The sequence below is a fragment of the Acinonyx jubatus genome, chromosome F2, assembly GCF_027475565.1.
Source record: "Acinonyx jubatus isolate Ajub_Pintada_27869175 chromosome F2, VMU_Ajub_asm_v1.0, whole genome shotgun sequence".
NCBI classification, from domain to species: Eukaryota; Metazoa; Chordata; class Mammalia; order Carnivora; family Felidae; genus Acinonyx; species Acinonyx jubatus.
The window spans coordinates 1,480,343-1,506,701 of record NC_069394.1 but is presented as its reverse complement, the minus strand read 5'-3'; the positions used below and the strand labels follow the sequence as shown (position 1 = coordinate 1,506,701).

General features: G+C 58.6%; 1 protein-coding gene across 2 annotated transcripts; it reads right to left on the bottom strand.

Moving 5' to 3' along the window:
- Positions 1–21,490: 21,490 nt before the first annotated feature.
- Positions 21,491–25,251, bottom strand: LY6E (lymphocyte antigen 6 family member E). 2 transcript variants are annotated; one of them, XM_053208202.1, is made up of 4 exons: positions 25,101–25,251; positions 23,159–23,268; positions 22,620–22,739; positions 21,491–22,464 (listed from the first exon to the last, which is right to left on the bottom strand). In XM_053208202.1, the coding sequence occupies exons 2-4, from the start codon at positions 23,208–23,210 to the stop codon at positions 22,244–22,246; spliced, it is 393 nt and encodes a 130-aa protein (XP_053064177.1). In that variant the 5' UTR covers positions 23,211–23,268; positions 25,101–25,251; the 3' UTR covers positions 21,491–22,243. The 2 variants fall into 2 exon arrangements, with proteins under 2 accessions (XP_053064177.1, XP_014942883.3); XM_015087397.3 differs by lacking the exon at positions 25,101–25,251 and adding an exon at positions 23,713–24,661.
- Between the last annotated feature and the right edge of the window lie 1,108 nt (positions 25,252–26,359).

Sequence of the window (26,359 nt, the reverse complement as noted above, 5' to 3'; positions counted from 1 at the left end):
GGTGCGAGAAGGATCCTCAGCCAACCTGAGGGCATTCATCCGCGTTCTCAGGCGGGAACATAGTCCTCCTCAGCCCCAGCCTCGTGGAGCTCAGCTTCCTTCTCTTCTCCCGATGCTGCTGGGCAGAGTTTCTCACCACGTCGTCCATTCTCCGCAGTCCTGCCTTCCCGGGGGCTTCTGGTCCCATCTTCTGATCCTGCCTGGGCCTCGCCTCGCATCCTTTCCCTCACAGAACTGGACCCACACCTGTCCCCGGGGGCTGCTGTGCGGGCTGCTCCCTAGTCTGTGATTCTTCTCATTTCGGGAATTAGGGGCCCTCTCTTTTTTTTTTCACGCAAGTTTTCTCGTACGAGTTTGTGATTATTTATAGTTGCTGGAAGGGGAGAGACTTTCAGAGCATCAGCCTCATGATTTCGCCAGAGTTTGCACACCCTTGCTGGGGCACAGAAGTGGAGGGTTGGCGTCGGACGCTCTCGTGGCTGCCCCGGGGGAGGACCGGGCTGACCGTGCGTGTGGCACCGCCTCACCGCTGCTGACCTGAAGTCTCACTTTCTTTGCAAATGTTTTTTCACTTTCCTGCACAAATAACTGCCTACTTTGCAAGAGAGGTCCTGCGCTTCCTGGCTGTTGGCAACAACGGGAATGCCTGCCAATGTGCCAAACGGCCAAGTGCACATTTTCATCCCGTCTGTCGGCATATTTACTGGGAGCTTCTGCACAGCAGGCACTGTGCTGTGCAGATGTGTGAAAGCTACATTCTTGGCCTCGGTGCACTCCGAGACCAAAGTGTAGAAATAGGTGTCATTGTATTTATTTTAATAATATTGGCATTCAGAAATACACACTACAAAGTTGTCTTTCAATAAAAGGTTTGCTAATTTTTGGCATGTCCATTTTGGGGATTGAATGTCTAGTTGTTGACTAGCCGACAGTCAACCAAAACCAGAGGTAAATATCTAAGTGTTCTTGTACGATGCTGCTCACCGTGTGTTAACTAACAAGGGACAGTTACACTGGCGTGTCCCTGGGTTCACACATTCCTGCAGTTACACTCACCCATGCTCACACTCCTGTTCAACCCTACACAAACGTGTATTCTGTTGTAAGCAGAACATTAATAGTGAAGAGAAAAGTCTAAAAGCCTCTAGAAATCATAGACAAATGTCCGCTGAATTTGTCGTGACGACACAATTAGATGTCAGAAAACAAGAGAACAGTATGTTCAAAGTGCACACGGAAGACAAGTAACAACATAGGAGCCTAAACACAGTTAAATGCACATTCACCAACACCTGCTGAGGAAGCAGGGGTGACAGACCCAGAGCCCCACGGAAGGAACTAGTGAGAATTGGCTTTCAAAAGAAAAAAAAAGGAGGGGGCACCTGGGTGGCTCAGTCAGTTAAGCATCCGACTTCAGCTCCAATCATGATCTCACGGTTCCTGGGTTCGAGTCCTGTGTTGGGCTCTGTGCCGACAGCTCAGAGCCTGGAGCCTGCTCTGGATTCTGTCTCCCTCTCTCTCTGCCCCTCCCCTGTTCACACTCTGTCTCTTTCTCTCTCTCTTTCTCTCTCTCTCTCTCTCTCAAAAAAAAAATCATTTAAAAAATTCTTTTTAAAGAAACAAAAAGGGAAAGTGGGGGCGGGGACACCTGGTTGGCTCAGTCAGTGTAGCACACAATTCTTGATCTCAGGGTTGAGTTCAAGCCCTACATTGGGCCTAGAGCTTACTTTAAAAAAAGAAAAAGAGGGGCACCTGGGTGGCTCAGTCGGTTAAGCGTCCGACTTCGGCTCAGGTCACGATCTCGCGGTCCGTGAGGTCGGGCTCTGTGCTGACCGCTCAGAGCCTGGAGCCTGTTTCACATTCTGTGTCTCCCTCTCTCTGACCCTCCCCTGTTCATTCTCTGTCTCTCCCCGTCTCAAAAATAAATAAAACGTTAAAAAAATTTTTTTAAATGAAACAAAATCAAAATTAAAATTAAAAAAAGAAAAAGAAAAAGAAAAAAGGAAAGCGAACTAATACGTGGATATAAAATGTGAGCATGACCACAGCAGCCACTGCAATTCTGTGGCTACACTAATCAGTCACTGACGGTGGAGAGCCTATGAGCCACGCCCCCACCGCACTGAACTTTGAAACCCTTGGAAGGTCCCAATGCCATCAGGTCCCGGCTCTGATGTGTCTTCATCAGTAATCAAGATCAGCCCGTCTTAAAATAAAATAATAATCAGCTGGTGTTGACCTTCAGTATATGCCAAGGACACTGTGTTGATGTTAAGCCTTTCATCTGCGCCATCAAGGGCTCCCAGACAGTGATGGATGCGGCCCCTGATGACAAGCTGCGGGCAACCCTGCGGGGGGCCCAGGAAGTCTGAGCAGTTTTAGCTACAGCCCTGTGAGCCTGGACAGGCGGTTTCACCCCTTCTGGTGCTCCGGATGTTTCCTTAATCGGCAGAACAATACTGAAGGCGTAAGTAAGGGCAGCGGGTATAAGGATACAGCACTGGTGAGTTACCTGCTCCACACTTGATAGGCTACGATGGAGAATCAGGCATTAATTAATCCACCTTATCCATCAGCTAATGGAGGCCCGAAATATGAAGATCTTTGCCTGAGGACACAAGACGAGCCCGTGAGACCCTGAGGACTGGAACGCTCGTCCCTGTGGCTGCCCGGGCTCCTCCTGGGCTTGTCCACAAAGCCAGGCAGAGGGAAGCGTTCCTGCCAGTGGGGGCGGGGAGGTCAGGGACCATGAGGAAGACCCGCCCTGGGGAAGGAGACCCCAGGTACACCCCTGGGTCCGACTGGGACCGACTCTGGGGTTCAGTGGAGTCTGCATTCCCTCCAGCCCTTTCCACCTTCCCCCACATGTGGGTCATGCGAGGAACCTCTGAGCAGCCCTTGCCCCCCAGCAAACTGCACTAACACGCCCCCTCCAGAGACTGACACCAACTTGTACCCACCCACCCAGGGACAGTGTGCGCACACGCACTGCTCAGTCCCCACGATCACCAGGCCAGGTGCTGGCTGCTCTACTGACCCCCAGCACCGTCAGGGCCTCTGTCCGAGGGGTCCTTCCGGTGCACCTGCGGCTTCCCACCCAGGTGGGGCTTCCAAAGGTCCGGGGTCCACTGCAAACTTCACAGTCCTCTTCCAGCAGCCCCTGGAGGAGACTTTGCTTTCCTGTATCTAAATAAGATTCTTATCTGTTTCTCCCAGAGAGAAGATAAGGCGGGAAACACCTGCCACAGAACAGCCACCTGGAACCGCTGTCCTTCCTTCCAGGTGAGATCTGGGAGGGGCGATGGCAGCCTGGAGGGAGGGGCCCCGCACACCTCGGATGATTCAAGTCCCTGGGAGTGTGTGCACAATCCCTTGTGGTAGATGCCGCCGGGAGGAAGACCCAGACGTGGGGAGCCACTGGCCTGGTGTCTGCTGGGGCGACGTGCCCTGGTCACCACCGGGGACCCCAGGAGGGGCAAGGCTGATTCCTGGGGCAAGAGGGGGTGGCACTCACGGATCGGTTGTCCGTCTGGGAGCACTGAGCCCAATTACAGGAAGCCCTGGGGTTCCAGAACGGTCCACACCAGGCCCTGGTCTCAGTCTGGGAGGAGGGCCAGATGTCCTGACAGTCCTCCAGGAAGTGACCCGTGTCTGGACATGTTCCCACTGAGGCCAGTGGCCAGGCATGGCTACAGGAGTTCCACTGGGGACCCCACCCCTGCTGAACACCACTCTGTCTAGTTGGGGTTAGGATCCAGTGCAGCAAAGAAACCGAAAGTCCCAAGACATGTCCCTCCCCATTCCCCCAACACCAGGCACCCCCACGAGGCTTCCATGGCCGGATGTTAGCTTCTTAGCGACGCGTCAGAGATGCAGAGACAGTGCCCGTCGCTCCAGGAAGGGCTCTGAGCCTGTGGCAGGTCCCGACTCAGCAAGTCCTCTCCACAAGCACCACTATGGTACCCGGTTTTGGAGAGGCAGCTGGGGCTCAGAGCCGACACAGGCAGTAACGGAGGGTACCTGGGATCCGGTCCCCGGCCACCGGAGGAAGCACTCCTCCTCTGTCCCAGACGAGGCCCAGGAGGCCACTCGCAGGGGCTGAGGTCTGACCGGGGCAGGGAGCGGCATGCCATCTGGGAACGCGAACCTGCCTTCTCAGGGGAGCTCCACTGTGAGAACGCCCCATAGGTGACTCCTGTGGATGGAGAAGGACTGGGGTCCCCGACCCGGCCTTCTTCGTGTCCCCCCGCCAACACCCCTACCTTGCTGCCACCTGCAAGGCCCACTCCGACCCCTCCTCCCTGTTCTCCACACCGGGACCTCTGACTGTCCTGCTCTTCTCCTGCTTATGGGATCCAGCACCCCCGGGGTGACCTCTCCGTCAGGCAAAGGAGGCAGGGGCCCCATGCTCTGAGATACCTTTGGGGCCCAGGGAAATGTTTCCATTTAATTTTGTTAAACGACAAAGAAAGAGTCATAATAATAATGTATACGTGATAATACATATATAATAATGTCAGAATCCAACCTGGAGGGGTGTTGCCTCTGAACCGGGGCAGTCATAGAATTGTGACTTTTTCTTTATGAGACAAGAATCCATGGCCCTGGGCCCATGAAATCTCTAATGCAGCCTGGGGCAGCCTCGACAGCTCACAGTCAACTTTTCCACTGAGACGCTTTAGTGATACGTCCCCGCACACAAGAGACACCGCATTTCTGGATATCTCTGTCCCTGCCTCTCTCCCTCTGCCGGTCTCACCCACACACACGGGCACACCGTTCTCCAAAGGACATCGTGAATGACTGTGTTTTAGAAGCTGTATTTGCACGACCAGCAGCTCATTGAGGCATTGAGCCCATGTTCACTGAGCTCCCACTACTCACCGAGTATGTTTTTTGTGCATTTTGTACGAGTGTTTGGGATACAGAACAGATTCCAAAGCAGAACTTTTCTCCATGGAGTTTACGTTCTAGCGAGAGGGGCAGCTCAGAGGTGACAAGCCATGGGGTGTGTCCACAGTGCTGTGAGCTCTGAGGGTGGGGTGGGGGCCGGGGGTCGGGCGAGGACAGGTGCACCGGCTCAGCGGAGTTGAACAAGTCTCTCATGAGGTCACCATCTTTTCATCTTATTTCCAGGTTTTTATTGTTTTTTTTTTTTCCTTAACAGGGAAGCGGGAGACTGAGATACCTCTTTGAGGAGACACATGAAGCCACAAGGCAGAGAGGCCACCCAGAAATTCCGTTACAAATCGTGAGTCTACAAACCGAGGCGGGAGAGCAGCCCGAGGGGAAGGGTCTTCGGGAAGGCGGGTGGCACCGAGCGCTGGTGGTTGAGGAAGTACGTTGGGGACTGAAACTGAACCCTGGGTCTGCATCGTGGCGGCCCAGGCGACCGTGAGCAAAGCAGTATGGGGGGGGGGGGCGGGGTGCAAATCTAGATCAGGTTCCAGAGGAGGAGGTGTAGAAACAGTACCTAGAGACGATCTTCTCGCATTTTTCTATAAAAGAAAGTAGAGAGACGGTGGGGAGGACAGCTGGACAGGGCACTGAAGTTCAGGAGAAGAAGGGCGTCATCCCAGCGCATCGCTACACCAAGGGGGGCCAATGCGTTCCAGAGAGCGCCGGCAAGTGCTGGAGCCGTGTCCTTGAGCAGATGAGAGGGATGGGGGCCCACTGGGGCGACCGGAGGGACGAGCCGTGGGCACGGTGTGTGGCCTCCTCTGAGGACGGCCTGGGTGTCCTCAGTGAAATGAGAAGCAAGGCCACCGGCTGAGTGCGGAAAGATGAGGACAGAGTGGGGCCTGCAGATTGTCTCATGGGGTGGAAGGGCAGCTGACGCACGTTCTCCTGATGAGCAGGGCGGAGCAGGCACGAGGGGCAGGACACAAGGGAACAAGGACCCGGTCTTGCTGTCACAGAGTGTTTGGTCCAGTGGGGCTGGGGCAGTAGTCACTGCTCCTGAGGGGCTCCCGGCCCCCAGCACGGCCCCCCAGCGTATCCCACACAGGAAAGAGTGCCCTTGGGGGAACCCCCACAGCCTTGGACACAACTGTGAAGAAAAGAAAGAAACAGAGGCCACTGTAGCTGGCAGAGAACTGGCGGGCCCCCAAATCCCCGCCTCACGTCCCGTCCCGTCAGCACCCAGTGGAGAGCGGTCTGGTCAGAGCCGGGGGCGGGGGGAGGGGGGGTGGGTAGAGGCACCCCAGGCGCCCCGCACTTCCGTGAGGGGGGCTCTGGGTGGGTCAGGGAGGTGCATGGAGGGGAATATTGATCCCTTCTTAGGGGGAGCCAGGCCAGGCCAGGAGGCAGGAAGTGGAGGAGCCGGATGGACGGAGACTGGTGCTCGCTGAGCACTGGTGAGCATCGGGGCGCAGACACGGCCATGGCCACGAGGTAACTCAGAGCACTAATGGCGCTCGGGGAAGACACCGGACAGGACTCAGATGCTCGTCAGAACGGCTGGCAGAGGGCCCCTGAGAAGGTGGCCTTTGACACGAGCGAGGGAAGGGAAGCCACACTCACCACCGTCCACTTCGAGCCAAAGCCAAGGCCTCAGGCCGGTCCAGAAACAACTCCCTTTTTTACTGAGCATTTCTCAGCCACTGCGTCATCCACTGGCCGTGCGGCCACCTCAGTGGCAGTGAGACCTCCTGGCTTCTCAGGCTGAGGGGAGCGGACTTGGGCGCACGCCCTCCAACCCCCCGAGCCCGAGAGCGGACAGCGGGGTGCTAGGCCTCCCGGGCGCTAGAAAAGCCTCCTCGGGGCCCTTCCCGAGGCAGCGACTCTCTGCCCTCCCTGGGCAGACCCCGCTGCCCCCTCCCCTGCAGGCCCCAGTAAGGACGAGGCCATGGTGTTGCTGTGATGCTGTCTCAAGAGCCTGTGGTTTTGCGGGTTCAGAGAACTCTTCCTTGGTCGCGGGCAAGCTGCGTGCAAAGGGGCTGTGGGGTGGCAAGGACTTAGCCCAGGGGACCCAGCCAGGCCCCCTCTGACAGAGTGGCAGGTAGTGGTGTTTCGGGGCTCCAGGGGCGGGGAAACCAGGAAGAGCGGAGCTTCCGGAACTCACTGGGCTTCTGGGTCTTTTTCAGGAGCCATCGGGCAAGTGGGGAGAGGGATGCCCGGGGACTGCCTGCGGGACCGCGCTCCCGTCCCACGCGGTGAGGCAGTGACCCAGGAGTCCTATGCCGCTCTCCGAGGAGGCGTCTGCACACATTTCTCAAGGGATGCCGTTGCCCCAAGGGTCCCGCGCTGCCCATCCCACTCAGGCGCCGTGCCTCCTGCCTGATCTCTCTTTCTGTTCACAGAAGACCTTGGCCCCCAGCACCCAGTTCCTGACCTCATCTGATGGTCTCCAGCGACCCCATCCCAGGACCTCATCTGGGCACCTGCCATCTGCCAATCGTCCGCTCCCAGACCCCAAACCCCACTTGTCGAACAGGATCCCCCAACATTTCTTCTAGGACCTTCCCCCCACATCCACCCACGGCCACGTTCAGCCTTCGGGCTCCTTGGCTTTGCCTTGTTTTATTGTTTTCTCCCTGCCTAAGGGTGCAGTCTTTCAGACCTTCCTGTTCTACCCCACCCAGATCTCACGGTCACGGATTTCTCCAGCAGGCTGTTCCTGCAGCCCTCACACCCTGAAGACCCTTGTTAAAACACTACAATTTGGTGGCCTGGTGAAGTGAATGAGTCAGCTACTGGCCGCAAGTTCGAGCCTTTGTCACCATCAGATTCATGATCTTGAGGAAGTCACTGGCCTCATCCACATCTACACCCTCAGGTACATGAGAATGCTATAATGACGCCCGAACTGGGCACCGTTTTACGGATCGCACCTTGGAAATAGCCGGCATGGAATGAGAGCACTCAGTAGACGCTAGAGTCCCCAAGCACACTCCTTGCTCTGGCAGGAGCTCTGAAAGTGGGGGGGGGGGAGCAGAGGCAGTGAGGGTTGCTCACCTGGTGCAACACACAGCCTTGTGTCCAGGTTCGGGCCAGACCACAGCCCTCCACCTCCGCAGCCTCCCCTCCCCCCCTTCCCTTGACAGACAGCCCTGCGGAAAGGGGGAGCCAGGCAGAGATCCCTCCCTCAGATGCCAGCACCACCCCACCCCCTTGCCTCTTGAGTGGCAGCCAGGAAGGGCAGGCAGCAGCAGGAAGAAGGAAGGTGGTCGGCAGAGAGAGGGATGCCGATCCAGAGCAGAGAGGTCTGAGCCAGAGCCAAGCTCTGTGACAAATGTGTGTAGACCAGGGGCTCCTGCACTGTGTGCAGGCCGACGCAGAGGACCTCATGGGGTCTTGGTGTCCACGGGCCTTCCGCCATCAGCGCCAGCCCTGCCCTGGCGCGCAGGGAGCTGCCTCCCCAGCCGTGCACAGGAGTCTCCCGGATGGTCCACGGCGGCCAGGGCACAGCTCAGGAGCGTAGAGCCTGAGGCCTGACTTACACCCCAGAGCCCCCGGTCAGGCTGGGACGCTGCCTGCACTGGGCCCTTCCCGTGGCCCCTCTTGTCCCTGTCCAGCTGCCCCCCCCCCTCGCTGCTCCCCCAGGGATGCTTCTGGAATAAAGTTCATGCATGTGAGTTCTGCCTCAGCATCAAGAGAGCCAGACCCCAGGGTCTCCAGGGGGACTCAGTCGCTTAAGTGTCAGACTCTTGACGTTGGCTTAGGTCATGACCTCACGGGCCGTGGGTGGGAGCCCCGCGTCAGGCTCTGAGCGGACAGTGAGGGTTCTCTCTCTCCCTCTGCCCCTTCCGACGCGCACGTGCGCTCCCCTGCGCATGTACTCTCTCTCTCTCTCTCTCTCTCTCTCTCTCTCTCTCTCAAATAAATAAATAATAAAACCATTTTTAAAAAGAAAGAAACTATAAGAGAACCAGACCCGAAATCCAGCTGCGTGCCCCGCGTGGCCATGGGGAACAGGTGGGGATGTGTTCTGTGTTGGGTTCCAAGCCTCTGGGGAAATGCCTCCTTCTGCCTTCTGAAACCATTAAAACCCGCAAAGTAGTGTAATGGCTGCAGCAGGCTGGACAGGAAGTGCTCAGGGTGCTGGGGGTGGGGGGGTGACTTGGGTGCCCTCTGGGGAGACGGTGGCCACAGTCCCAGGTGCCAGGAGTTGGACCAGCCAGGGCACCGGTGGCCTGGCCTCCTCCTCCCCCGGGGCAACGGGGACCAGGGCAGCCAGAGGAGGTACCCCGGCGGGGCTGGCCAGGCTGCGGCAACCGAAACTCAGACCCCCCGAAGGGGGCAAGGCCCAGGGTGGCGCAGGGGGCAGGAGCGTGCTCTTCATGGGCCCCTGGCACGGACCCCACCTGGGGTCCCCCTACACGGGGGGAGGGGCGGGGCTTTCCACAAAGACAATACTAAACGCTGGGGGAGAAGTCGCTCAGGGTGCGGGCTCCCACTTCCTTTAGTCCCCAAACCGCTGGTGAGAACCGGCGTCCAGGTCACCCTCCTCTGTATGGTAAAAGGACTCGAGAGGCTGGATGCTAGTCTGCTCGGACTGCTGTAACAAAGTGCCCCCGGGCACAGCCAGGAGGCTGCGGCAGCTGGAAGTCTGCGACCCAGGAGCAGTCAGGGCTGGGTCCTCCTGAGCCCCACCCCCCGGCGTGTGCTCGTGTCTCTGCCCCCTTCCCCCGCGGTGGGGGGTGGGGGTGTCTGTGTTCTAATTTCCCCTTCTTATAAGGCACCGACTATATTAGTTTAAGGTCACCCGTAGGACCCCATTTTTCCTTAATCACCTCTTTAAAGGCCCATCTCCAAGCAGTCACCTTCTGAGGTCCTGAGGGTTAGAGCTTCAACATGTGAACGCGGGAGGGACACAGTTCAGGCTGTTACACGGGAGGAGTGGTAGTGCCCTTGAGCTCCAAGCCAGGAGTTGGCAAGGCCCCAAGGACACCTGTGCCAGGACAAGGAAGGGGGGCCTGCTTGTACACCACGGGAGCAGGAAGGTGGCTCCTTGTGAGTGAAAGAAATTAATCTTACTCAAGGGAGGTCTGGCCCCTGCCCTCAGCTGCTGGGAGGTCACCGCCAAGCCCGGGGACATCCAGAGTCCAGCGTCCTTGTCTCCCCGGGGCTCTGGGCCACACGGGATCGGCTCGGCCTCCCAAGGGGCCGGAGACCGAGGTCAGCCACGCGGGCAGTGAACCGGGTCTACACGACGGAAGCCAGATAAAGGCCTCGCACGCCGGGGCTGGGGGCTTCCCCGGTTGGCGACGCTGGTGCGTGCCATCACGTCGCTGCCAGGGGAGCCAACGCTGCCCACGGCCCCGTGGGGAGGGGACGGTTTGCACCCTCCTGGGCCCTGCCCGGTCCGCCCCTCCCCCTGGCTGATGGTGGTGTGTGTCCTTTCCCCGTGATAAACCGTGACTGCGAGCGTGACGCCCCCCGGGGGTGCTGGGAGTCCTCCTGGTGGACGACCCAACCCGAGGGGGTCCCAGGACCACTTCCCAACTTGACAGGGTCACGGCAACTGTCCACCACCTCCTAAAGTGGATGCGAAGTGAGTAGGATCAAGAAGGCCTGTCACAACACACCTGACAAGGAAGGGAAAACCAACAGTGAAGAAAGAAGAAAGGGGGCCTTTCCGCTCCAAAGCCCTGAGCCCACACGGACCCGCCATGGGAGACCTGTAAATTAATTACCCAACTGGCAGCTCTTAGCAATGAACTCAGAAGAGTTAAAAAATAACAAAAAAGAGTCCCAGAAATTACTCTCTGTAGGTGAGATGGAGGCACCGGAGTCCCGCGAACCCCTAACAATGCAGCACAGGTCCCATCTGGCCGCCAGGACTCAGCGGTGGTCCGGCTGCCGCGTGGCCTCCCGGGGTCTCCACAGCGCCAAGCGCACCCCGCTCACACATTTGACCACGGCTTCTGGGCTGGAGAACTTCCACCAACTTGCAAACATGCCGAAGCCTCTCATCTTCAAACACACACACATATGCATGTACACGTCTGCGTGCATTCCTATGTACGTGTGTATGCACATCCGTACACACATACCTGTATAGATTCATCCATACACTTGACATTCAAGTAGTAAGAACAGCAAACAAAAATCACAGACTTTCCTCTGTATCAGCAATAAGCCCTTAAACATCATGACTTTTAAAATCAGTCGCAATAAAGGCGTCTGGGTGGCTCAGTCGGTTAAGCGTCCAACTCTTGATTTCCACTCTGGTCATGATCTCACGGTTTGTGGGCTGGAGCCCCACATTGGAGTCTGTGCTGACGGTGCAGAACCTGCTTGGGACTCTCTCTTTCTCCCTCTCTCTCTGCCCCTCCCCCATGTGCACTCTCAAAAATAAACATTAAAAAATTAAAAAAAAAAACTGGGTATAGTTTGGGGCCCTGAAATGAAAGAATCTCTAAGACATGTTGTCGGATTTTAAAATCAAAGCACGAAAAAATCAAACCAAATCAAATCAAGGCATGTTACAACCCCATTGGCTCCACAAATTAACGTGAGGATGGAGAGAAGTGCGTGGTGGGTAAATGATCAGAAAGGGGCTGGAAGTCCATTCCCTAAACCGCGACCATGGGCTGCACCCTCGCACTACCCCTCCTGGTAAAAAGGACCCGAGGAAAGACAGCCAAAGTGTGATGTCTCGGTACCCTCCCCACGAGTGATTTCTCACCAGGTTTTTCCCAGCACCTGTCACTGGGTTGGTGACCCCTTGTGTGAGTGAGCTCCTTGGGGGCAGAGGCATCATTCTCCCCCCGTGCCCTGGGCCAGGTGCGGGCAGGTGCACAGGGAATGCTAGTCAGGTAGAAGTGCATGGTGTGGGGAGAGGCAGGACACAGCAGAGACCCCTGACAGCGTCCCCTCCCTGCCTGCTCTCCCCAAGGGTGTCCTTTGGGTCTGACCTCTGATGAGGCCCACGGGGGTCGGCTGCATCCAGGGCAGGAGGCAGGCTGGTTTGATGGCCAGGCCAGGGGCAGAAAGTGCAGATGAATCTTCAAGCCTCTATCTGCCCTTGTTCCCAAGGGCAGAGCTGTCCTGTCCCTCCTGTCCACCAGCAGGTGGGGCCAGCGGTCAAGTTCCAGAAAGTCAAGTCGTTGTGGCTTGACCAGTGGTAAAAATCCAGCTTGCCAAATTTACAGCAATCACAATACCTGAGGTCCATTCCAAGAGTGTGTGGTGTTAAGTTTTTACCCGTTTGTCCACTTTTGACCTTTCTGGGGCCATTGTAGCCTTTTATTCTAACGACTCGTCTTTCCAATTTCATGTCACACCCGTTTGTTGCAAGCTACTGATTGGAAAGCGGGGGCCAGCCTAAGCCTGTGAGCTGTCTGTGTCCCCACACCCAGCGTCAGGAGCATGGAGGAAGGAAGGAATTACAACCCGGAGATGTGCTGTCTCCAGCCGGGGAAGCACGGCACCCCACGCACCGTGGGCAGCGAGAGAGGGAGCTGGGAGGAGACTCCCTCACTTTGTCGTTGAGACCCAGATGGATGGGAGTTCTGCGAAACCACTCGGCTGCAGACAAATCTGCTTTTGCTGTGGGAGGGACTTTCTGAGCATTTAAGGAAAGGCTTTATACTTTCCATGATAAAAAATGCCAATCTGATACATCAACAAAATTTACAAGTATATGGAAAACTGAGAGAAAAATATACGACAGAGGATTTTTATCTTTGATATATAAGCAATTGTTAAAATTGCCATGTAGGCAAATAATAGGAAGTAGGGGCAGGTGACTCATAAGCAAAGGCCCGAAAATGACCACGATGCTTTGAAGGGCTCAGCTCCCCCCGCCAATAAAAATTTCAAACAAGGAGTCACTGCTTCACCCAGCTCCTGCCTTCTGTTTTATTTGGTTTTCTGTCATAAAACCCCAGTGTTGTACAGAGTTAGGATTGCACACTGAGGAAAACTGCAGACAGCTGTGGATTCTTCTAGAAAGCAGTCGGCTAAAAGCTGTGCCCAAAGCTTTAGACTGGTTCCCAGTCTCCGACCTAGTCATCCCAATTTGAGAAAGTTATTGAAAGGTAATAATCAAAACTGCAATGTGTACATATCTGAACAAAGTCAAGAGAGAGGGATGGTACAAAGGGAAGAAACAGTCATTTTTTCAGAAGATTAAGAAACGGACAGAGGCTGTGGGCCTGGGCCTGGAGGCAGCGAGGGGGATCAGGCGGGGGCCTTGGAACAGGCTCGACGGGTGGTCGAGTCCCTGGGTCACAGGAGAATTCAGCACCCTGGACAGCAGCAAGAACCCACGGCAGCACATCCATCCGCCAGGGTCCTGTAGCGCCCCACGTTTGTGTCCATTCTCTCCCGGCCTCTTTACGGCTGGAGGTCCCAACAGCCTGCGCCGAGCCTTCCAGAGTACTCTCCCATCCTACGGGGATGCACAAGAATGAGTAAGTGGGATCAGGGCTCTGCATGCTCCCAGGGTCAGGGCCCAGAATGCGAGCAGGGTCAAGTCTTATACCCACTACCCCGCTCTTCTCCCTCTTCCTTTCCCTGCAGCCTATACCCTCCATTCAGTAATTACAGCCATCCTTGTTATAAACTGAGCATTTCCTTGTGGGAGCGGCCCGCAAGGACCCTCTCCTTCACTCGTCTTAAGGACCTTGGGATGGCACAATGGTCTCATTCCCATTTTGGGAGGGGAAGACTGCGGACCAGGACAGTTACAGTGTGTGGCCGATGCAACTGTGTGTACCTGGATTTGAAACGGGGGCTTCTTGGGGCGCCTGGTGGGCTCAGTCACCGTAGCATGTGACTCTTGATTTTGGGGTTGTGAGCTCGAGCCCCACACTGGGTGCAGAGATTACTTAAAAATAAAGTCTTTTTAGAAAAGGAAAGAAATGGGGTCTTGTCAGACTCTCCTGATGGCACCAGCCGCTCCGGACCCCGTGCACTCACTGTGAGCTGTCCCTGCCTATGTCCCTCCAGAGGGTAGTGCTCACCCCTCCCCGAGCTCTGGCAGAGCCCGTGTTCTCCCTGCAAGATGTGGGCTGTTAGTGCTGCCTGGGCTGGGGGAGACAAGAGATGGCGGTCGGGGGCCGAGCCCGGGTCCTGCCCTGCCTTCCCACGCCACAGCCTCACAGTCCTGGGCCCGGCTCGACCCCCGGCAGTCTCGAAAGCCTGCCAGATGCCTCTCCCTCTACCTGTGAGGGGAAGCCCTGTGAGCATCACCGCCCTGTGGGTGCACATGCGGGCTCAGACGAGGAAGCCACTCGAATGTAGAGCCTGTGGTCACTTTCTGGAGAGAGCACCACAAAGCCCTGAGGTGGGGGATGTATGAGCCGGGGGAGGTCCTGGTCACAAGGAGCCCAGCCCCTCAGCCCTCACAGCATCTCTGGGGACTCCCACCAGCCAGATGGAGGGGCAACTCTCCAGGACTCAAAAGCAATAGTAGGTCCAGTGGCACCTCTGAGTGAATCAGGAAAAGGCAGAGGGGTGTGGGCAGGTCGGGGCTGGAAGCAGAACTGGGTGCTGGGGGCTTCTGGCAAGCCTTTTCCTCTGTGCGCCCTGTCTTCCCCCTCTGGGCAGCAGGTCAGGTCACAGCCCTCAGGATGGCAGCTAGGGTTCTGGGGGACCGGGGGACCCAGAGCAAGGACGTCCATTGGCTCAAGGGCCAAGCCAGCAGGAACAGAGGCGGCAGCCAGAGGAGGGGGCAGGGTGTCTGTGGCCTGGATCAGGCCAGCTCCTCTTTGTAGGGCCTCCCTCCAGCTGTGACTGGGCGGGGCGGTCCCAGCCCTCACTCCCTCCTGACTCTCTCCATCCAAGCCTGAGGTGAGGTCAGAGCAAGAAACGCTTCAGCCACAGCTGCCCAGGCCCTCCCTTCCCCGACCCCCTCACAGGCCTGCTCCTCCACCCCTCCCTTCACCCAGCAGGCATCCAAAACCGGAGCGGAGAGTGGGACCTCGCTCGCCACCTGGGGTGTGATGTCTGCAGCATCACCATAACAAACGGCCCTGGCCGGCCTGAGACACAGAGACCCAGGCTCGCAGGGCCGAGAAGCTGCAGGGGCGGGGCGGGGCGGGGCGCGGGCGCGCGCTGAGGCCTCTCCCTGGCGGGTGGACGGCGTCCCCTCCCCATGTCCTCACGTGGTCGCCCCCCCAACCCCCGTGCGTGTCTGCGTCCTGGCCTCCCCTTTTTGTGGGGACACCAGCCTGGATCAGGGCCCCCAGTGCCCTCCTGTACCTCAGTCACCTCCGCAAAGGCCCACCTCCGAGCACAGTCACCCTGCGGCCTTGGGGGTGGGACTCGGATGTGGCTCCGGGGACACGGTTCGTCCTGTGACACAGGAGACGGCAAACATGGGACACGGCTGTTTGATGGCAGCTCTGTTTGTAACGTCCCCCCAAGTGGAAACACTCCAGACGCCCTTCACCAGGTGGGGGTTAAACAGCATGCCGCGGACCCACATCGGGAAGCGGCTCCGCAGGAAAAGAACTGTGTCATGGGGGGCGGTTCTCCGGGGTGGCAGGCTGCGTGGAAAAAGCCACAGGCTCTGTGATTCCATTTCAGTGACACTGCCCTGCACCCCACGCTCACAGCAGTGTTATGCAATAGCCAAGACATGGGGGGCCCCGGCGCGTCCCAGGATGGACGAATGAATAAAGAGCATGCGGTGTATGCTGGGGAGGCGGGGGGGTGTTAACTGGGCCACGAAGAAGGGGAGCCTGCCATCGGTGAAGCGCGCGTGGGCCCGCTGACACAAGTCTGAGGACAGATGCTGTCACACACCGCGCGCTCTCACTTGTATGTGGAATCTGAACCAAGAGGAGGAAGAGAGACGAGAAAAACCAAACTCGTGGAAAAGGCGCTCGGCTCTGTGGTTCCCGAGGCGGGGCTGGGGGAGGGGAGCGCAGCCTCAGGCGCCGAAGGTCAGGTGCGCGGCCCCCTGGGGCGGGAGCGAGCCGACCGAGGGCAGAGGCGCGCCCGCCCCGCCCGGAGGAGACACTGGTACCCGGGAGCCCGCGCGGCCGGCGATCGGCGGCACTTGTGAGTCAGGCCCGCACACCTGACGCCCGCGCCGCCTGCGCGTCAACCGCGTCCCATAAAGCGGCCGGGGATACGCGACACCGGAAAACACGCCAACCACCGCGCCCGAAGTGACCCGTTTGCGAGGACGACGAACCGCCGAGAAGCTGCAGGGGCGGGGCGGGGCGGGGCGCGCGCTGCACGGCGGCAGGGGCGAGGCCGGGCGGGTCACGCCGCGGGTCCTCGCGCACGAGGGCCTCTCCGGGCCCCGCAGCCTCCTGGGACTGCGGTCAAGTCAGAGTAAAACTTTCACAAGAAACAACAAAAATCCGAGCTTCCTGTGTTCTATTTTTCCTGGCAATGTTTTTTATTAGCTCTGGATGAATGATTTACCTCTATCACTTTAAATGTTCAAATTTTTCTATTAAAGGTGAGAGCCAAATCCTTGTGTCATGTTTTAAAGCTCTGTCGATACTGTCGTCGTCTGTTTGGGCTGCGGTGACAAAACACTATAGTTTGGGTGGCTTATGCACGGCCCCCCTGGGACTCTGAGGTCAGGCCACCCCCAAGTTCAGGGCCGGGCCACCTTCCGGGCTCAGAGCCCCCTCCTGGAGGCGTCGGCACCTGGCCAAGGGCTCAGGGGGCCCTCTGCAAACTCTTTAAAAAGGACAGGAGTCCCCTCCTTGTGTGTCTGTCACTCTTAGGGCTCAGGCGCCCCCCTCCCCTAGCCCCCTGCAGACCCCGCCTCCTAACACTTTCGCTGGAGGGTCAGGCTCCGGACCCCTAGGGGATTGGAAGGAGCCGCAGCCATTCAGACCACAGCCTGCCGGTTCTTCCCATTGCTGTATTGCCGTTTCCCCCTCTTTTTCCCCTGACCGGTCTCACCAGCGTTACACGCGTTGCCAGTGTTTCCCAATAAATAACTATTTTTGGTAAGCCCGCTTCCTGCATCCACGGCCTCTGTATCCTTCAGGTCTGCTCTTTAATTATTTTTCCTTCCTCTTTCCTATCTTCCTCCTTTCTTTCTCCTTTATTCTATTTTGGGGGATTTATTCTGCCTTCTTTCTATAACTTCTTTCGATGTATGCTTCATTCATTAATGCTGAATCTTTTCTTGTTTTTAATACATGAAGGTAAACCCATAAGTTCTAAGCGTGGATCAGCTATTTCCATGGGTTCTGATATACAGTATATCTGTTACCATTTCGTTAAGGTGTGATATGATGCCCGTTTTGATTTCTTCTGTGACCCATGAGTTATTTATAAGACATATCTTTCATTTTCAGACACAGAATTTTCTGTATTCTTATTAATAGTTTAAAGCACAATTGCACTGTGATTGGAGAACCTACTTGGTATGATGTTTCGTCTTTTGATCATATAATTATATAAGATTTATCGTTTTTTTTGTTGTTGTTTTAATTTAACGTTTATTTATTTTTGAGACAGAGAGAGACAGAGCATGAACGGGGGACACTCAGAGAGAGGGAGACACAGAATCCAAAACAGGCTCCAGGCTCTGAGCTGTCAGCCCAGAGCCCGACGCGGGGCTCGAACCCACGGACCGCGAGATCATGACCTGAGCCGAAGTCGGCCACCTAACCGACTGAGCCACCCAGGCACCCCAAGATTTATCGTTTTTTAAAAGATTTCATGAGTTGCCTGATGCTCTGTCTTGCTCCAAACCATGTAGTCTCAGGTTCAAGTGTCTCTGTGGACAGCACATGCTGGGTATTTTCAGAACTGCTCAGACAACCTCTGTGATTTCATTGGATCATTAAATCCATGTACATTTAATAAAATTACGGAGACACATGTGGGTTTTAATCCACCATATTACTGTGATTTTTTTAATGATCCCTCCTTGATGGACCTATGTTCCTTTCTTCTCTTTCTCTCTTTGCCTCTTTTCTTGGTGATTTTGGGTCTTTTTCAGTTTTCCCTCTACTAGTTTGGAAGTTGAGATTCTCTTTCCAAGCGTGCGGTGCTGTTCTGCAGGCGGCACGCATGGAGATGTCCCCGACAGGAGGGACCCTCCCTGCACCCCCCGGGGCTCACTGTGCTGACGGGTTCTGCACAGCACTATGTCGTGACTTTCAATTCTCCCTGTATATAGACCTGTCTCCCATACGACACATTTATTAATCTTTTTACAAAATCAGTGTTCATTTAGACTTATCAGTGTCTTCCTCATTCCTGGGTCCAGGACTTACAAGTGGTATTCTCCTTCTGGCCCAGGAACATTTCTTACACTTTCTTCTAGTGCAAGGTGAGGAACTCTTGGTTTCGTTTGTCTGGCAATGGCTTTCTTTCACCTTTATTCTGATATTTCTGCTGCACAGAGAAATCTGGGTTACCATCTAGGTCCTTTATTCTGCTTCCATAGTTGCTGTCAAGAACTCAGGTGTTATTCTCAGTGTGACTCCTTAGTAGGTGATCTTTTTCTCCAACCCACTGAGAGATGCCAAGGACGGGGTGCGGGGGAGGAGGTGCAGTGCCCCGCCGGCCTGGACCACGGGCACCCCCGGAGGAGCACAGTGGAGGAGGACAGGCAGGATCCCCTCCACCTCCCAGGCCAGCAGGTGCAGACCCAGCAGCCAGGGAGGGGCAGCCCAGGGGGCAGGGGCCAGGCACACCCATGCACTCCCCAGAGAGACCCCCTCTGTGGGCAGATGCAGGAAATCCGGGGTCAGAAGACAAAGCTGAATTTGGCTACCCAGAAACAGGGTGGGGAGGGGCATCCCCAGGCACCTGGGCGCTGAGATTGGGGAGCCTGGGCTCCTGGCCAGAGCGGTGCCTGGCCCGACAGCCCTCGCAGGGCTCCTCGCTGCAGCCTGGACAGATGCCAGGGCCCAGGAGAGTCTGGGGCAGGGCCACCCAGCAAGGTTCCTTTCCGAAAGCCCCACCCCTCCCCACCCTACCTTCCCCTAGCCTGCAGGAAATGGAAACTCAGAGCCCCAGGCTCCTCCCCCCACCTCCTCACCCAGCCCCACCCTGCCTCTCTCTGCTCCCACACTCAGCCTGCCCCTCACCAGCCTCCCACCTCCCCAGGCAGGGGCAGCATGAACCAGGGGGGCCACCAGCTTCTGACCCCAGCCCTACAGGGACTTGGTCCTCCGACCCAGAGCAGAAGGAGTGCTGGGCCTGAGGGCTGTCCACCCAGGAGGGCAAGTGGCTCCAATACCCAGCTCAGGGTATAATACTCTTACCAGGAACAGAGCACAGGGCACACAGATATCCCACCACTGCCCCCAGCATCCAGTCCTGACCACGGTTTTCAGGTTTCAAGTCCACTTGCCAGCTCCCTCTTGCCCACCCCACCACTGCCCACCTATCTCAACTCAGAGTCTAGCTACTCCAGCAAGGTGGCCTGATTTACTGTTGAGTGAGCAACCCAGCGAACAGATCCTACCTGGGGACTCAGAGCTCCGGGGAATCGTCGTCTGTGACAACAGTTGCCAGTGTTTCTGGGGGACATTCTGATTTCAAGCTCCTTGAATTCTTTTCCTTGTTTTAAAATTTTTTATTTTTATTTAATTTTTTTAAACATTTATTCATTTTTTGAGAGACAGAGACAGAGAGCAAGTAGGGGAAGGGCAGAGAGACTGGGAGACACAGAATCCAAAGCAGACTCCAGGCTCTGAGCCGTCAGCACAGAGCCCGATGCGAGGCTCGCACTCACAAACCATGATATCGTGACCTGAGCCGAAGTCAGACGCTTAACCGACTGAGCCACCCAAGAGCCCCTAATTTCTTATTTTTTAAGTAATGTCTACCCCCAACATGGGGCTCAACCTCACAACCCCGAGATCGAGGGTCACATGCTCTACCGGCAAAGCCAGCCAGGTGCCCCTTCTTTCATTTTTAATGCCAGTCTGACCCACTCAGGTGAATCACATACTCCCTGCCCACTGAATCTCAATCAGGCTGCCCTGATGGGCTTCTAGATCCTTCTGCAAGGCACTGGTTGGGACTGGGTCTTCTTCCTCTTGTTGCCCCACTGGGGCAGATCCCTCCTCCTGCCCTACTTGTCTGGGGCTATCCCTCCCTTGGGCGCAATCGTCGCATTACCACTTGGCTGTGCATGTAGGCTGGCTGTCCCTTTCGGTGGCCATGATGATGAGGACACATTTGTGCATTTCAGTGCCCATGGCCAATCTCAGGGATCCCTGGAGATGGGCCAGAATCCTGAGTCCCCACACTGACCACTGTCCCACCCTGCCGGACAGTGTTCCTTGGACTCTGGACACGGGCACACCAGGGTTCTGGCCAGCCTCAGGGCAACCTGGGTGGGGAGGCGGGTGTGAGACACGAAGTGAAGGGACTCCATGTTAGAAAGGCTCCATGTCCGTTTCTTTTCGGCCCCAGTTACTCATGCATCTGAGTCAAAGAAGCCATTCCCACTCCAAGGGAGAAGCAAGAAAATTAATCATTCTGAGTTTCGTGCTAGCCCCCGAACACCTGATAACGTCTGAAAGAATAGGATCCCAAACACATTCCAGGACATTAGCTTGGAACAAACCTGGGCTGACACCAGCCGTCAATACCCCCACCTTCAGAACTCTTGGAATAACACCCGTCGCTCATCTGACACTGGCCTCTGATGGGACTCGACCCTGGATCCCTGAAGGAACACACACCCTGGACCCCTTTCCAATACGAACCCCTGACTCCCCGTGACGAGGAGACTCCCTCTCCTTCCCGAGTCCCTGAGCCCCCGGCCACTCCATCCCTCAGTTCCTCCCGGCTCCCGTTTGATTTCTATCCTGCATGAAACCTAGGACCCTCTCAGCTGGTCCCTCAGGGCCCCTCTGGGTCCTCAGACCGGGCCTGTCACATCGAGCGGACTCTGACCTGCCTCTCAGGGGCGTCCTGACCTGGCTTCAAGGCACCTTTGTCCTTATTTCCTCGCCAGCCACCCCCCTTCCCAGCCCCATCAAAGAAGCCCCAGGGGGTGACCATAGACCCTTCCCCAGGAGCAGACCCCGCAGACCCCAAACACATGGCCGGCAGAGGGTAAGTGAGCACGGGGCAGGGGTGGCCAGGGGCTTCAGGAACAGGTGTCTTGCTCACCCACTCACCAGGTCCCTGCCTGCCCAGCCAGGTTCTCCTGTGCCCACCTCGACCCGACCAGCCCTGGTATCCCATCCCCAAGTCCCAGAGACCCACGTGCCGGTGCCCACCCCACGTGCCTGCTCCTACAGGCCCTCACCTTCCCTGTCCAGACCCATTCCTCCCTCTGGAGGGTGCTGCCTTCCTCCCAGAAGCAGACTGACCTCACTCCCTGCTTCCTGTCCTAACCTGTCCCGACCTGTCCTGCCCGAGGATGAACTTCCCACACGGCCCTGCCTCGCCCAGCACAGGAAGAAGTGGAGGACGTGGGGTGGACGTTCCCTTCTCAGCCTGGAGGGCAGCCAGCTGTGAACTTGGGAGAGCCCTCTCCCTGCCGTGCACCTCAGGGTGGGGCCGTCCGGCAGGGAGCCCCCCACACTAGGACCCTGCTGGGAGGGGGACTCCCAGACGAGCAGCCACAGGCTGTCACACCCAGGGCAGGAAGGGTTGGGAATACGCGTTTATTTGAGGCACCGAGGCAGCAGACAGACTCCAGTATGGGGTGGAGGGAGGGGGTGGGGGCCGCGGCTGGAGTTGGGGGTGGGAACCGATTCCTGGGTCCAGCAGTCAAGCCCAGACGCACTGGAACCCCGTCTTCCAAAAGGCTACCCTTAACGTGGGGCGTAGAGATGCCAGAGAAAAGAAGTTCTGGTGTGGACTCGGGGAGCTCGGCGGCTGCTAATGCCGGACCCCTGGCACTTATCCCGCACACACACGGGCCTGGACACGGCCACACACTCGCACACACGCCACAGGGGCACCCGGCACACGCGTCCACACAGCTGAGTTTACACAGTCACCTGTGGCAACAGCAAGCTCGCCCTTCCGGGACACAGTGGCAGAGAGCACATCTTCCACACCACCTGGGGGCAGACACAGCCTGGACGGGGCAGGGCCTGGGGCTTACGTGTGCCTCCTAGAGTGTCCCCAGGACTCAGTTCTGACTCTGGGACCCTCAGGCTCCAGCCCTCATCCCTTCCCAAGTTCCCCGAGGAAGGTCACGTCACTGCCTGAGAAATGAGGGCAGCCGGCCCCTCTGAGGGCAGGTGCAGGCCCGGGGGCCTGACCAGGGGGGGACCGAGGGCGGGGAGGGCTGGGAGAACTGGGATCAAGCAGGGTGACGAGTCAAAGGAAGAGGGGCCGGGCCTTCCTTCCTGAGCTGGGGGAGTCTGGGCCGGCTGTAGGGCCCCGGCGGTCAGGGCCCAAGCCGCTGCAGGGCAGACAGCAGACTGAGCAGGAGCCCGAGGCCCAACACGGCGGCACTGGCCCTCAGCCCCCCGCCGGCCGTGCTGATGTTGCACAGGAAACTCTGGCAGCAATAGGTGCCCACAGACGCCACGCCAAGGTTGATGCTGGGGCTGGGGCAGATCGGGGAGCAGCCCTTGTTCAGGGTATGGCCGAAGTCCACCAGGTTCCCTAGGCGGGAAGACAAGGCTGTGAGGGTAAGGGCAGAGGGCAAAGGCCCAGGAAGCGGGGAGAGGCCGGCCGCCGGCACTCACGGATGCCGGCGGAGGCAGGCACCGGGGCTCACCGATGCCCAGATCCCGGCAGAGGCAGGTACCGGCACTCACCGATGCCGGCGGAGGCAGATACGGTCACGCAGTAGTTGTCCGAGTCCGAGCAGACGGTTGGTTTTAGGCAGTAGAAATTACTGTTCTGATTCGTGCAAGAGAAGCACACCAGGGAGTGAGCTGCAGAAGAAGGGGGGCATGCTGTAGGTGACACCTGTCTCAAGCCGGGGAACCTTCCCTTCCAGTCCTGAGCCAACACCAACACCCAATCATTTGCAGATGCTAACAGAGCAATTATCACATTCCAGATTCTGGCTGGAGACCCAAAAAGACAATGAATGACTGGGGACCCCGGGACTCCAGGGCCACCCAAGTGCACAGTGATAAGTGTGTTGGGGGCAGAACCCAGGCCTCCAGGGGGAGCAGGAAGCATGACCCCCCGCTTTGCTGGGGGAGAGGCTCTGCTAGGCCTCCTAGAACAGGTCCCACGGGAACTGGCCTGAAGGACCCCTGGGCACTGCTCAGGAGAGAAGGTGGAGAGAGAGTCCGGGAGGAAGGCCCAGCTCACCCACAGGCCTGGGGCCCCAAGGGCATCTCACCTTGCTCCACACCCAGAAGGGCAGCCAGCAGCACGGGCAGGAAGACCTTCATACTGGAGAAGACAGGTGTCCTGTCTGGGGTCTCACAAAGGCAAAGAAAGTGGCCCTGCCTGGAGAGACATCTGGTTGGAGGACCCGGGCTGCGTGCCCCACGCCTCCCTCCTCCCAGTGGAGCCAGAGCCCCTGGCCCTGGAGCCGGGCTGCCCCCATTGTGCAGATGGCAGGGGGGGCCTGCCAGCTTCCAGCAGCAGAGCCAGCACACGAAGGGTCTTTCTGTTCCACTCCTGACCCACCCCTCACTCGGTGCACAGTCCTCCTGGTTGGGACCCCCCCCCCCCAAGCCTGTGCTGCTTGCGGATGGGGCCAGCTGAGGGAGCTCATTAGTCTCAGAACCAAACAGAAAGGGAGGCCAAAAGAGTGGTCCTGGGGGAGAGGACAGTGACCAGCGATATTAGCCAGGCTGCATCCAGAACCTCCCATGAGCCAGCTCCATTCCTGACACGGGGTCTCAGGGGCTGGGTGGGTGCACGAGGCACACTTAGCTGAGCCCCCACCTCCAGCCGCTTCTGTGCTGAGGGCGCGGGGTGCTTTCCATTCTGTGTGTTATTCAGTGCTGAAGTCAGAGCCCACGAGTGTCTGCTCTTCCCCCATTCTGTCCCCAAAAACAAGCTCAGGAGTCTGTGGGGGCTGCCCGGTGCCCTACACCAGGACCCTCCTGTGGGCAGGGACCAGAGGCAGTGGGTGGAGAAAGCACTCATAAGGTGACCAGCTGGCGTTCTGGCTCTCCGTTCTGCAGGAGGCATGGTGTGGGAGGAGCTGCCTGGTGCCTTCTGCTGGGGACAGCCATGGGCGGGGGATGGGCATTCTAGGCCTGGGACCTGGTTCCCAGGCACTGGGAGGAAGGAGAATATCAGAGAGAGAACAGCACCCCCCCTCCCCCCAGCCTAGTCCTGGGTCTGGGCTGACATCTTGGGGTCAGGGACAGGAGATGCAAATGCCCAGAAACGGTGTCATGCCCAGTGGGGCCTTGACCCCAGATCCAGACAGTTCAGGGAGGAAGGAGCCTCCCTCGTTTCCTCTTCTATAAAGTAGGGTTTGTGCACGGAGAAGCCCTGAGCTGTTCTCAAGGAAGCTCTGGAATGCCCAGCCACCGTCCCCACTGTCCACTGCCAGGCACCCAATCAAACAGGCCCCACTGGGCTGAGTCCAGGCACTGGCTGGAGTGGATGGACATTAGCAGGGTCCAGCAAAAGGAGCCCTGAGAATGACCAGCGGGCTTCTGGGACAGCGCCATCTGGGACCCAGACAGCCTCCCCCAGGCTCATGGGCTGATTTCTGACAAAGCCAGGCATCCCGTGACTGGGGGCCAGCAGAGAAGTAAGAGCTAGTCCTCGCCCCCAGCGACGGGAAGGGGTCAGGTGGATCAGCGTGGGGGGCGGAGGCTCCCGGGCACCTCACACGCTTGCATAATCTTTGGCAGACAAGAAGCTTTCACGCCTCCCCTGGGTAGGCTCCAGTTCCAGGGGTCCCCCCGGGGAGGCCAGTGCATTCTCCCCATCCCACCGGCCCGCCAAGATCCCAGCCCCCTTCCCAAGTCAGGAAGGCTGCCCCTCCCCAGTCCCCTCGGGAGCGAAGGTGGGGAACCTGGAGCTGGGTGACGGGCCCCATGCCCGCGCAGCTCTGGGTCACCCAGCCAGGAAGGGCGCCGGGTGGCGGTGTGCGCCCGCTCCAGCCCGGATCTCAGGGGATATTCGGGAGGACTGGGGGAGGGGAGTGGAGGCTCAGCCCCCTGGCACTGGGCCCACCCCTAAGCCCCGACTCCCGGCCTCCCCCGGACCCTCCGGCATCTCCCCCGGCACCCTGCTCGCTCCCCCTACGCCCTGCCGGGCGCCGAAGGGGTCATCCCTGCTTCCCCGCCGGGATCCGGGCCCCGCCGACTCACGCGGGGCAGACGCAGGTCCACGGCCTCGCCGAGCTGCCCGAGCCTGGCGCCCAATCGCACGACACTCCCCGACTCCCGGCAGCCGAGCGGGCGGGGAACGGCGGGCGGAGTCGGCGCTCCGGCGGGCGGGGGGCGCAGGGGCGGGCAGGGGGCGGAGTCGCCGCTCCTTCGGACGGGGGGCGGAGTTATCTTTCCGGCGGGCTGGGGGCGCGCGGGGGGCGGAGTCGACGTTCCAGTGGGCGGGGCGGGGCGGGGGCGGAGCCGGCGCTCGTGCGGGCGTGGGGAGCTCGGTCGGCGCGCGGGGGGCGCGGTCGGCGTTCCCGCGGGCTGGGGGTGGGCGCGGAGGCTGGTCGGGGTCGGCGTGCTTGCGGGAGGGGCGGGGGACGCGCGCGCTGCGGGAGAGTCAGAGTTCCCGCAACCGGGCGGGGCTGGCGCGCCCCCACCCGGACTCCGAGCCCTGGCCCAGGGAGGTGTCGCTGGCCCGCTGGACGCAGGCCGCTGGACATCGCGGGGCAGCCGGGCGACGCTCCGCGAGCGTGTGTGGGCGGGGGCGGCCCCTCTCCGGGAAGGCTCGCGTCGCTTCTGCCCAGTGCGGTGGGAGCGTTTCCGACCCTGGGGCCGGCTGAGGGCGGCGAGGAGGCAGGGACCTTGCCCCTGGCACGTCGCGCCCTCTGCTCCGGGCTGCCTGTGGTCCTCGGCTCCCGGCCTCGCCTCGGGGCTGAGCCGTGAGCTCTCCCGTGGGTGGGGGAGGGAGGTCGGAGGGGGGCAGTGGTGGCGGGCCACAGGGATCCCCGGTGACGGTCCATCTTTGCTCGTTCTGGACCCCTTTATCCTCTGGGCGCAGGGCCGCTTCTTATGTGGCTGCGCCACTGGGCCAAGACACTCCGCCAGGATGCTCTCAGGCCCCCAGCTCACTCTGCAGCCGGGGTGGGACGGGGGTGGGGGGTGGGGGTCCGTTCCCAAAGCCAGCCTGATCTGACCTCCCGGCCAGAGCCTAGGGGGCCGTTAGAACAAAGCCAGCATCCTTAGCCTGATGGCAAAGCCTTTCATGGGTCCTCTCAGTAGACAGTCCCTGGCTGGACCTGCACCACCCGCTCTGGGCAGCACCACCCGCCCCCCCCCCCCCCCGCCGTGTCCCTGCATCCTGCCTGCCATTGGCCAGGGAGGGAGACCACGCACAGCCCACGGGGAGCTGAAGATGCTGTGTTTTGCCCACAGGCCAGGGCTGCCTGGCCCTCCTCGCCTCCTCCCTTTGCCGG